We start from the raw sequence: 11175 nt of genomic DNA, 5'->3' as shown, positions 1-11175 counted from the left end.
TGCCCACTTAACCTGGAAGCCAGCCACACCAATGTGTCGGAGGAAACACCGTACACTTGGCGACCATGTCAGCATGCACTGCGCCCGCCACAGGAGTCGCTAGTGCGCGATGGGACAAGGACATCCCTGCCGGCCAAACCCTCCCCTAACCCGGAAGACGCTGGGCCAATCGTCTGCTGCCCCATGGGTCTCCCGGTCGCGGCCGGCTGTGATAGAGCCTGGACTTGAACCCAGAATCTCCAGTGGCACAGCTAGCACTGCGATGCAGTGCCTTAGGCCACTGTGCCACTCCGGAGGCCCATGTTAATTGAAAATTGAAAACATTTGAAATAAATTGTTTCTACTTACAATGAACAAAAAATATAAACGCCGAGTGTAAAGTGTCGGTCCCATGTTTCATGAGCTGAAATAAAAGATCCCAGAAATATTCCATACACACAAAAACGTATTTTGCTCAAATGTTGTGCACAAATTTGTTTACATCCCTGTTAGTGAGCATTTCTCCTTTGCCAAGATAATCCATCCACCTGCCAGGTGTGTCATATCAAGAAGCTGATTAAACAGCATGATCATTACACAGGTGCACATTGTGCCGGGACAATAAAAGGCCACTCTAAAATGTGCAGTCACACAACATAATGCCACAGATGTTTCAAGTTTTGAGAGAGCGTGCAATTGGCATGCTGACTGCAGTAATTTCGACCAGAGCTCTTGCCAGAGTTTAATGTTCATTTCTCTACTTTAAACCGCCTCCAACATCATTTTAGGGAATTTGGCAGTACGTCCAACCTGCCTCACAACCGCATACTGTATGGCGTTGTGAGGGCGAGCGGTTTGTTGCTGTGCCCCATGGGGGCGGTAGGGTTATGGTATGGGCAGTTATTAGCTATGGACAATGAACACAATTGCACTTTATCAATGGCAATTTGAATGCACTGAAATACTGTGATGAGATCTTGAGGCCCATTGTGAGGCCCATTTTTTTTATGTATCTGTGACCAACAGATACATATCTGTATTCCCAGTGATGTGAAATCCATAGTTTTGGGCCTAACAGATGTATTTAAATTGACAGATGTTCTCTTACTAACTGTAAATCTGTCAAATCTTTGAAATTGTTGCATGTTGGCGTGTATATTTTTGTTCAGTATAGGTATTGAGAAGTCATTGAAAGTAGATTACATTTAAAAAAATTAAAATGTTTATTTGAAGTTTACTTTCTGAATTGACTGCCTTCATTTCCAATTCCAATTGACCCTAAACCTGGCCTACATGAAATCACATCTGAATACTCAAGCGTTCTCTCAAAGAGATCCTATTCAATTACTCTAATTCCTAATGCTAAACATTCCCAAAACTTTAACTGGAGTTGTTCAGTCTGATGCTGATTCTCTCCTCTTCTTGCTCATAACCCATTTGACCTTGTGGACGTGCCTTCTTAATGTTCGAGGGGAAGCACTGACACCATCTGGGAGTTTTCCAACACTAAAACAGTCATGGGAAGATTATAACACTGATGTGTGTAATACTATCGGACGTCACCTTCCCCTTTCCCAGTACTTGTATGGGCTGGGAATTCTCTGTGGTAACTTATTTACAGTACATCCTACATTATACAACAATGAGAACACTGCAACTAGTAACATTACAAAGTAAAATACTGTTACTTAGTTGCATAATACTGTACATTTGAAAAACTGTAGAGCGGCTGCATTAGTTTGAAATTGTATAGTTAGTTTCATGAAATTATTGGAAGACATTTATTTTTGCAACTCGCTGTTTTCTTGTTTGTGTATTTATGACATCAAAAAAGAAATGGGCTAATGTTGCACAATCCAGGTGTGGAAATCTTTTAGAGACTTACTCAGAAAGACTCACACTTGTAATCGCTGCTAAAGGTGCTTCTACAAAGTATTGACTCAGGGGTGCTAATACTTACGAAAATGAGATATTTCTGTATTTTATTTGGGCCATTATGGGTTATTGTGTGTAGATTGCTGAGAATGTTTTATTTATTTAATCCATTTTGAATTCAGGCTGTAACATGACAAAATGTGGAATAATGTGGGGTATGAATACTTTCTGAAGGCACTGTAATTGTATGTGTGGGGTACAGAGGTGAGGTAGTCATAAAACTTGTCAAGCTCATTTCTACTCTTGAACTTATTTAGACTTGCCATAACAAAGTGTTGAATACTTATTGACTCAAGACATTTCAGATTTTCATTTATTTGTAAAAGTTTCTAAAAATATAATTCCACTTTGACATTATGCGGTATTGTGTGTAGGCAAGTGACAAAACATTTCAATTTAATACATTTTAAATCCGGGCTGTAACACAACAAAATGTGGAAATAGTGTGTGAATTTTCTGAAGGTACGGTGTACAAAACTATTAATTCAAATATTTATATGTGTAATAAAGTACAATATTTGTATCTGACCCTAACCCAACCCTAAACCTGGCTGTAGCCCTAATCCTAGCCTGAAACAAGTCTTTCACCTTCAATGCCAAACAATGATTGATCAGCCTATTTCTGTGATGACCAGTGGATCTGAGTTCTTCTTCCCATTCAGAAGATGTGGGCTAAGATATGGATACATTTCCCCAGTGAAGGAATACCCAGTGAAAGAATATATATGAGCCTTAGCTTCCACATCATAAAAAGACACCAACCCTTCCTCATAATCCACAAACACCCCCACCTTCTGGGGTTTCTCCATCAGTGACAAGAGAAAAGGAGGGTCCCCCAAGGCTCCGTATTGGTCCCCATTATAATGCACTATTGCCCAGTAACCATTTGTAGGATTCACAGAGAGTTGCCCCTTCCTGTTGGCATCTCCTCTTGCAATTCCCAGATCCCAACCCGTCTTGTTCCCGACATCCACCTCCCAGTATGATCTCCCAGACGTTAACATGTTGTGCCCCAGCACGCTGCCGAAGTGATCAAAGCGATCCGGACGGTCAGGGAGGTCCTGTATCTTCCCTCCGTCTCTCACCTCTTTCCCGTCCTCAGAGAGAACCAGCTGTATGTTGGCTGTGTCTGGGTCCAGGGTCACATCAACTGAATAATATCAGATATGGACGTTATTCTTATGACAAGATACAGCACAGTATTTGGGCATGTACAAGGCCTATCAGTTGGCCTGAATGAAGTTCAAATGTGGCCCACTACAAAGTGAATGTGGTTGAGATCGATGTATGCTAATGAAGATTGAAGTCTTTATATACTAATGTATTACTACCCTGAAATGTAACAATACACACCTGCAAACTTCAGGATCCTCTCAAGTTCTGTGGAAGAAACACATTTTGGGGCTGTCATGGTCAATTGTAGTATGACAAAGCTAAACAAAGAATACAGCAATGTATGCAGATTATATGTCTAAAATGTACAGTGCATTAAAAAAGTATTCAGACCCCTTTGACTTTTTCCACATTTTTTTACCTTACAGCATTTTTCTAAAATTAATTCTATTGTTGTTTACCTAATCAATGCCCCATAATGACAAAGCAAAAACTTGTTTTCTGTTTTTTTTTGTTGCAAAAAAAAAGAAGAAATATCACATTTATTGTTCGATCGGGTTCAAGTCCGGGCACTGGCTGGGCCACTCAATGACATTCAGAGACTTGTCCCGAAGCCACTCCTGCGTTATCTTGGCTGCGTACTTAGGGCCGTTGTCCTGTGCTCTGGAGCAGGTTTTCAATCAAGGATCTCTCTGTACTTTGCTCCGTTCATCTTTCCCTTGACCCTGACTAGTCTCCCAGTCTCTGCCGCTGAAAAACATCCCCACCGCATGACGCTGCCACCACCATGCTTCACAGTAGGGATGGTGCCAGGTTTCCTCCAGACGTAACGGTTAGCATTCAGGCCAAAGTGTTCAATCTTGTTTTCATCAGACCAGATAATCTTGTTTCTCATGGTCTAATTCCTTTAGGTGTCTTTTGGCAAACTCCAAGCGGGCTGAGATGTACTTTTAACTGAGGATTGGCTGCCGTCTGGCCACTCTACCATAAAGGCCTGATTGGTTGAGTGCTACAGACATGGTAATCCTTCTGGAAGGTACTTCCATTTCCACAGAGGAACTCTGGAGCTCTGTCAGAGTGACCATTGGGTTTTTGGTCACCTGCCTGACCAAGGCCCTTCTCCTCGATTGCTCAGTTTGGCTGGCGGTCAGCTCTAGGAAGAGTCTTGATGGTTCCAGAACCTTTAAGAATGATGAAGGCCACTGTGTTCTTGGGGACCTTCAATGCATTTTTTTGGTACCCTTCTCCAGATCTGTGCCTCAACACAATCCTGTCTCGGAGCTCTACAGACAATTCCTTCGACCTCAATTGTTTGGTTTTTGCTCTGACATGCACTGCCAACTGTGTGACGTTATATAGACAGGTGTGTGCCTTTCCAAATCATGTAAAATCAATTGAATTTACCACAGGTGGACTCCAATCAAGTTGTAGAAACATCTCAAGGCTGATCAATTCTAACAGGATACACCTGAGCTCAATTTCGAGTCTCACAGCAAAGGGTCTGAATACTTAAGTAAATAAAGCAAAAAATAAATTAGCTAAAAAAATGTAAAACCTGTTTTTGTTTGGTCATTATGGCGTATTGTGTGTAGATTGATGAGGAAATGTATTTATTTAATCCATTTTTAGAAAAAGGCTGTAACGTAAACAACATGTGGAAATAGTCAAGGGATCTGAAAACTTTCCGAATGCACCGTATATGTATGGTTTTCAACACGGTTGTCATCTCACCAATCGAGGAGAGCTTCTCAAGCTCCTGCTCAATTTTCTCCATCATGGCTGAACGGCTGCTTCTCATGGTACCAAAGGAGACTTCAGTATCAAGTGAGACCTCAGTCCAGTCTCTACCGTCACCCAGCCCCGACAGAGATGGGAAGGTCTGGTGGAGAGACAGATGGAGAGGAAAGAGAGGAAAAAAGAGATCGTCACAGAGAAAGGTGATTCAACAGTTTTATTTCGTTATATCATTATAGTGTATAATCATATAAATCAAATTCGAAAAACAATAGTCACCCAGTCCAGTACAATCCATGCATTTCACACATACTGGTACACAAACACACGCATCAACCAACTTAGGAACAGCTTGCGGGCTTTTCAGTCACCTAGCCCCATACAATGCGAGCAGCTTGCAGGCTGTTCAATCACTTTAGCCCAATACAGAGTGAGTGCGAGCAGCTTGTAGGCTGTTCAGTCAACTAGAGTGATACAGTGCCGGGAGGAATCATTTGTGGATGATCTATGCCGCTCACAGAGCAAAAGGGTTAAACGTTCAAGTAAAGTCGCTCACCTGCAGGAAGTGAATGTGATCCTCTAGGATAGCAACGTCCTCCAGCTGACCGATGATGTCTCTCAGCTGTCTGATCTCTTTCTGCAGCTCTTGGGTGAGTTCTTCTGCCTCTCGCTCCATGTCCTGTTGCCTCTTCTCCAGGGGCCTGAGAGCCTCTCGCCGGGTCTCCTCTACAGTGGTCATCACTACTTCAAACACAGAGTCTATCTCCCTCCTCTCGCTGTCCAGTTGGGCCTAAAGGGATAGGTGGTGGACAACAACTCAGTATCACCTCAATGTCTCTCTCATTCCCTCTCTGTTTTTGCCTCTCTGTCGGTCTCACTTTTCACTTGGCTTTTCTCTGTGCTTGTCTCACTGTCTGTGCGTGTACCGTATGTCTCATGTCTCCAGCTCTCTTTCTGTATGCACGTCTCACACTCTATACCTCTTGTCCCTCTCTGTGTGCAACGGGACTCTCTGTCTCATGTTTAACTGTCTCACTGCTACTGTGCTCCACCTCTGCATGTGGACTTGTAGTACCTCACTCCGACTCACACAGGACTCCCCTTGCAGGCATATACCTAATGTATTTGTGCATGCAGTCCCTCTCTCTCTCTCTCTCCTTGTAGAGCACTGTTACAGCACAGCTCTGTGCTTGCAGGTAGACATGTAGTACCTCACTCCGAATCACTCAGGACTCACCTTGCAGAGGTCCATGGATTCCCTGATCTCCTCTGCCTTTCTCTCTCTCTCCAGGATCCTTTCCTGCATCTCAGCTAGGCTGCTGCCCAGCTCACCCTTGTAAATGAAAAAAAAAAACATGGAAAGAAAAAGGAATCATACATTAGTTTATCATTATTAATGTAGTAATCACGCAATACACACTCTCCTTCAGACTCACCCAATACTATACACATAGCCATCATTGAACCCTTAGGAATTATCTCACCTTCTTCTTGTCCCACTCCGTTTCTGTGGAGACGACCTCGTGACCCTCCTCCATGCAGAGGGCACAGACACAACGACCCTCGGCCCTGCTGTACAACTCCAGGGGTCGTCCATGGGTCAGACAGGCCCTCCCATCCAGGTCATCCACAGGGGCCACCAACCTATGTATACACATGTTTACACTTTCCAATCAAGAAAAGTAAGAATAAAAAACAAGTGTATCCAAGTGTGTTTTCTGGTGTTATTTCCTATTATGTAAATGCTGAGTTTCTTCAAATTCTATGGTATGAACTGTGATTAAGAATCAATAAAGTCAAAGTCAACCTGTGGCCCTTCAGCCTGTCTGCAGAGGTGTGGGTTTGCAGGTGAGTCTCGCAGTATGAGGCCAGGCACAGCAAGCAGGACTTATGGGCCTTGAGTTTCCTCTCAGTGCAGACATCACAGGCCACCTCGCCCAAGGCTCCGGAATATTGCTCTGGCTTCCTATCCTGGGCCTTCTTGAGTTCTTGGATTAGGGACCTGAGGATGATGTTCACCTGTGGGTAACATTGTATTGCGCTATTATGCTTTGTTTATGCATTCATTATTCAATCTAATGCAACTTTATTTATCACCTCAGGGACAATTAAGAAAAGCACACCAGTTTTTTATTCCTTATTTTATCCGGTGAGTTGACTGATAATACTATGTTATTTACGTCAATGACTTACAGAAAGTTATAAAACATAGTCAAAATGTATACTTAACCGGCAAAATATATAAGCAAAGCAAAAAAACACAAACAATCGAAAATGTCATAGAAACATAAGATCGAGCACAGAATCATAAGAAACACGTTCTTCCTTAAAAAGGTCCTCAGACAGCCGTCTGAACTGCCTCAGAGGCACCGATTCCTCCGATTTCAGCGAACTCGGTAGACTCAGGCGTACTCAACTCTTACCCTACGAGGTCCGGATGACCGCTGGTTTCCTGTTCTACCTGATAATTAATCTCACACACCGGGTGTCCCGGGTCTAAATCAGTCTCCTTGGTTAGAGGGGAACAATGTAAAAATGCAATGGAACTGACTTCGAGGTCCAGAGTTGAGTTCGAGGGCTGTAAAGACCATCCCATAAGCAAGGTGCAAAATAGCTTAAGGCAGATTTCCCTAACTCTGTGGAGATCTAAGGGATCTCCAGGGTGAGCCATCCCTGAGACCGTGTCTGATTTCTGTAGGATAACGGAGAAGTGAGGTACGCAAGGGGGATTTATAAACGAAAAAATGTGCAATGCATCTATGAAACTTCAAACTTGGCAAGTCTACTTTCTGGTACAGAGTTCAGTGATGTGTGCTGAAACTAGCACATTTACATTACATTTACATTTAAGTCATTTAGCAGACGCTCTTATCCAGAGCGACTTACAAATTGGACCCGTAATAAAGTGTAATGCAGAAACTGCATCCAGTGACTTCAATACAGTGGCAGCTGAGTTCATATTAGATGTTATCGCCGTAGTCTAAGACAGGAGTGAATGTCGACTGAACTATTTGTTTACTGCTATTGAACGAAAGGTATGACATGTTCCGCTAAAAGAAGCCCGTTCTTAACAAACTCATCTACATGCTCTTTGAAGGAAAGCCTATCATAAATCTAGATGCCCAGATATTTATACGCGGTGACACGATCAATGAGAGCACCATCCAATGTGTGTGACACATTTTTGTGATTTGTGAAAAAAAATCCATATACTTGGTTTTTACCTGCATTTACATACCAATATTCAACTCAACGAAGGTTACAAGTATCATTATCAACACATTCTCCACATAAAAAAAATTAATTATACAACAGACATCATTCCCCAATATAATACATCCACCCCAACCACATGTGACGTATTTATGTTGATGTAAATACTGCCAACTAGTGGGGAAAATGGCTGAGACAGGATGTGTTATATTGAGTTTTTCTAGCACTTAAAATGTCTGGACTGCCTTATTACTTGTGGGTTTCTCCATAAATGCATCTTGAAGAAGAAGAGGAAGACTAATACTTCACCTGCGGGTTACCCCTCAGATGCTTCTTGCAGAGGGGGCACATGAGGTCATTCAAGTGGAGGTTGCGGCCCAGACAGGACTGGCAGAAGCTATGGCCACAGTGGGTGGTGACGGGGTTTTCAAACAGGTCCAGACAAATAGAGCAGTATAGATGGTGCTTGATCAGAATGGGGGTGTCCGTGTTGACGGAGTGTAAGGAAGAGGAGGCCATGTCTGGAGCTGGAGTCCTTTAAACCTGTCAATAGCAAGTATTTCACAGTGTTTGTCGTCTGCAATTTGATAAATAAAAAAGTTGAAAGAGGTGTTGTTGGAGATTCATTATTTATCATTAATACCCTGCTGAAAAAAAAACAGCATTGACCAGCTGATCATGCTGGTGACTTCACGGTGTTTTGGACAATGATGACCAGCATATGCTGGTGATGCTGGTAACCATCATCAAAATGCTTAATGATTTATTTTTCCCCAAATACAGTGGCGACAACAGGCCTGCAAGCAGTGTTGCCAACTCCTCAGTAAGGAAAGTAGCTATTGGCTGTCCTAAAAGTTGGTAAATGACGTTATCGCCGAATTTGCATAATTGCCCATGTGCATGTAATGGCGATGGACGCTGTAGGAGAGAGGAATAACGTGGGTGCAATAATTGAATAACATAGATTTCTAAATTCATTTTGCAACGCTCGCACACGCGACACGAGCGGTGTGGTCAGCCCGTCCCCAAATTAATATAATTGGTTGAGAGTTTGTTTTGATATTTGATCACACCAAACGCGATCACCTGCATGTGGTGATCGCGTTTGGTGTGGGGGGGACAAAATACATTTATGCACGATGGGGCACAGCCGGTTTGGGTTCCGTGTAAACAGGCTGACCACACCGTTCGTGTCACCGTGCGTTGCAACATAAATGTTATTCAATTATTGCACCCACACTGCTACATGGCGGCAACGAGCGTCTGCGTTGCCAAGGGCTAAAATAGAAATCTATTTCTGACACAGATTGCGCTGCAAGTCCTGCCTCACCCATCTCCTCATTGGTTTATAGAAGCGGGTACCCACGTGCCATCTCCTCATTGGTTATACCCACATGGGCGACTGAGAGATGAACGATGTCAGTGTCGGTAACGCACCTAATTTATGAAATACAATTGGGTTGACTGTTTTATGTGTGGATTAAATGGTGGAGTAGAGGACCTTGTGCATTTCAGGTAAAATAACAACTCAATGTGTATATCCCAGGACAAATTAGCTAGCAACAGAAAGCTAGCTAAATAGGACAAATTAGCTAGCAAGTGCAAGCTAACTAGCTAAATTGCCATACATGTTTAATGCTTTTCGACCAGTCCCCAAATGAATATAATTGGTTCAGAGTTTGTTTTGATATTTAAACCTGCGTGTCATGATCACGTTTGGTGTGGGGGGGACAAAATAAATGTATGCACGATGGCACACAATGGCACACGCGAGCAGCCTGTTTGGGTTCTGTGTTAGACCATGCTGGACCAGTATAGACCCGCATGGACCAGCATCACCAGCCTAAACTGGTCACCAGCATACCAGCTTGACTAGCTAGTCGGCCAGCCTAACCAGCTAGATGATGCTGGTCGGCCAGCATAAGCAGATAGAACATGCTGATCATACCAGCTTGAACAGCATCAGAACAGCATGGACCAGCATGGACCATCTTGAAATTTAGTCGAGTATATGCTGTTTTTTTCATCAGGGTAAGTATTCATCATTCACTGAGAGATTAAAAGCATATCAGCGACGTCATCTCTTTCCAATGCTGCCTCTCAAGTTTTGATGAAAGGAACGAGTTTATGTGCATTCTTGGTCTTACTTTTAACTACCCACAAGTCACAATTTTGGAGATTCTGGAAGGTAGTTGCACCACTGAATTACAGTGAATTACTGCCCTCTGGTGGTCGGAGTACAGTAAACTCCAGAGTACATTGTCTACTGAGGTAAATGAATTAGCCAAATGAGAGTGAGCAGTGAGCACACAGACATGCGGGTATGCCCACAGATGGTCTGAATGGCGCACCTAGGTAATGAGACAAGCCCAAAGGCACTTGTGTACCTACAGTAACTTCCGTATCACAATAATCAGAACACAATAAAGAATAAAACAACCACAAACAGGAAACATAATAGCAGTATATGATAGAAGTGTACTTTTTAAAATATGTTTTGACTATATTTTAAAGAGTTATTAAATAAGGGAAATTGTTGACTGGTTTTGATACAGAAATGAGAAAAACATTGTCGTAATTATTGTAATGTGTCAAAATGTACAATAAGTATATCTATAGTACAGTACCTTAATTTCATCTAATGTATTACATGTATAAGCATTGTACGTGTCAATCATACTTACATTGTACATCATCAACCAAAAACAATCAATTACAAATGACATGTATACCTAATTTCTTGACAGTAGCATGATGTACACTTAAAAGTAATACACTGTTATATATGCAACAAAAAAAAGTATTGCCAGTACCTTTCAGATGATGTGAACTTCCTTTACTCTGGGCTCATATGGGCATCCTTTACTTTGTCCCATTCTTTTTCTCCTTTGAGTTTCATTTCAGCTAAAATAATGACCAGTTCCCTTTCCGTGAAGGAGGTATGTATTCATCGGTAGTAGAATTGGCCTATGCATGGGTGTGTGGAAAACCTGTTTATGCGTGTGTGTCAGAGGAGCCTGGTGGGAGGAGCACGGGCTCATTGTAAATGCCTGCAATGGAATTAAGTGGAACGGTATCAAACACAACCATATGGAAACCACGTTTGACTCCATTCCATTGACTCCATTCCAGCCATTACAATGACCCCATCCTGCTATAGCTACTACTTCCATCCTTCTCCTCTGGTATGCGCATGCAGTT

General features: G+C 42.6%; 1 protein-coding gene across 3 annotated transcripts; it reads right to left on the bottom strand.

Annotated features, from left to right (window-relative positions):
• Positions 1-2209: 2209 nt before the first annotated feature.
• On the bottom strand, positions 2210-11083 carry LOC118392161 (E3 ubiquitin-protein ligase TRIM39-like). 3 transcript variants are annotated; one of them, XM_035783845.2, is made up of 9 exons: positions 10788-11083; positions 8284-8517; positions 6569-6780; positions 6246-6405; positions 5999-6094; positions 5318-5551; positions 4759-4906; positions 3268-3294; positions 2210-3064 (listed from the first exon to the last, which is right to left on the bottom strand). In XM_035783845.2, exons 2-9 carry the CDS (start codon positions 8491-8493, stop codon positions 2526-2528), a joined length of 1626 nt encoding a protein of 541 aa, XP_035639738.1. In that variant the 5' UTR covers positions 8494-8517; positions 10788-11083; the 3' UTR covers positions 2210-2525. The 3 variants fall into 3 exon arrangements, with proteins under 3 accessions (XP_035639738.1, XP_035639740.1, XP_035639739.1); XM_035783847.2 differs by lacking the exons at positions 8284-8517; positions 10788-11083 and adding an exon at positions 7986-8126; XM_035783846.2 differs by lacking the exons at positions 8284-8517; positions 10788-11083 and adding an exon at positions 6992-7155.
• Between the last annotated feature and the right edge of the window lie 92 nt (positions 11084-11175).

The sequence above is a fragment of the Oncorhynchus keta genome, chromosome 13 (assembly GCF_023373465.1).
Source record: "Oncorhynchus keta strain PuntledgeMale-10-30-2019 chromosome 13, Oket_V2, whole genome shotgun sequence".
NCBI classification, from domain to species: domain Eukaryota; kingdom Metazoa; phylum Chordata; class Actinopteri; order Salmoniformes; family Salmonidae; genus Oncorhynchus; species Oncorhynchus keta.
Note: the sequence above shows the minus strand (reverse complement) of the source record. Positions and strands in the feature narration are given on the sequence as shown.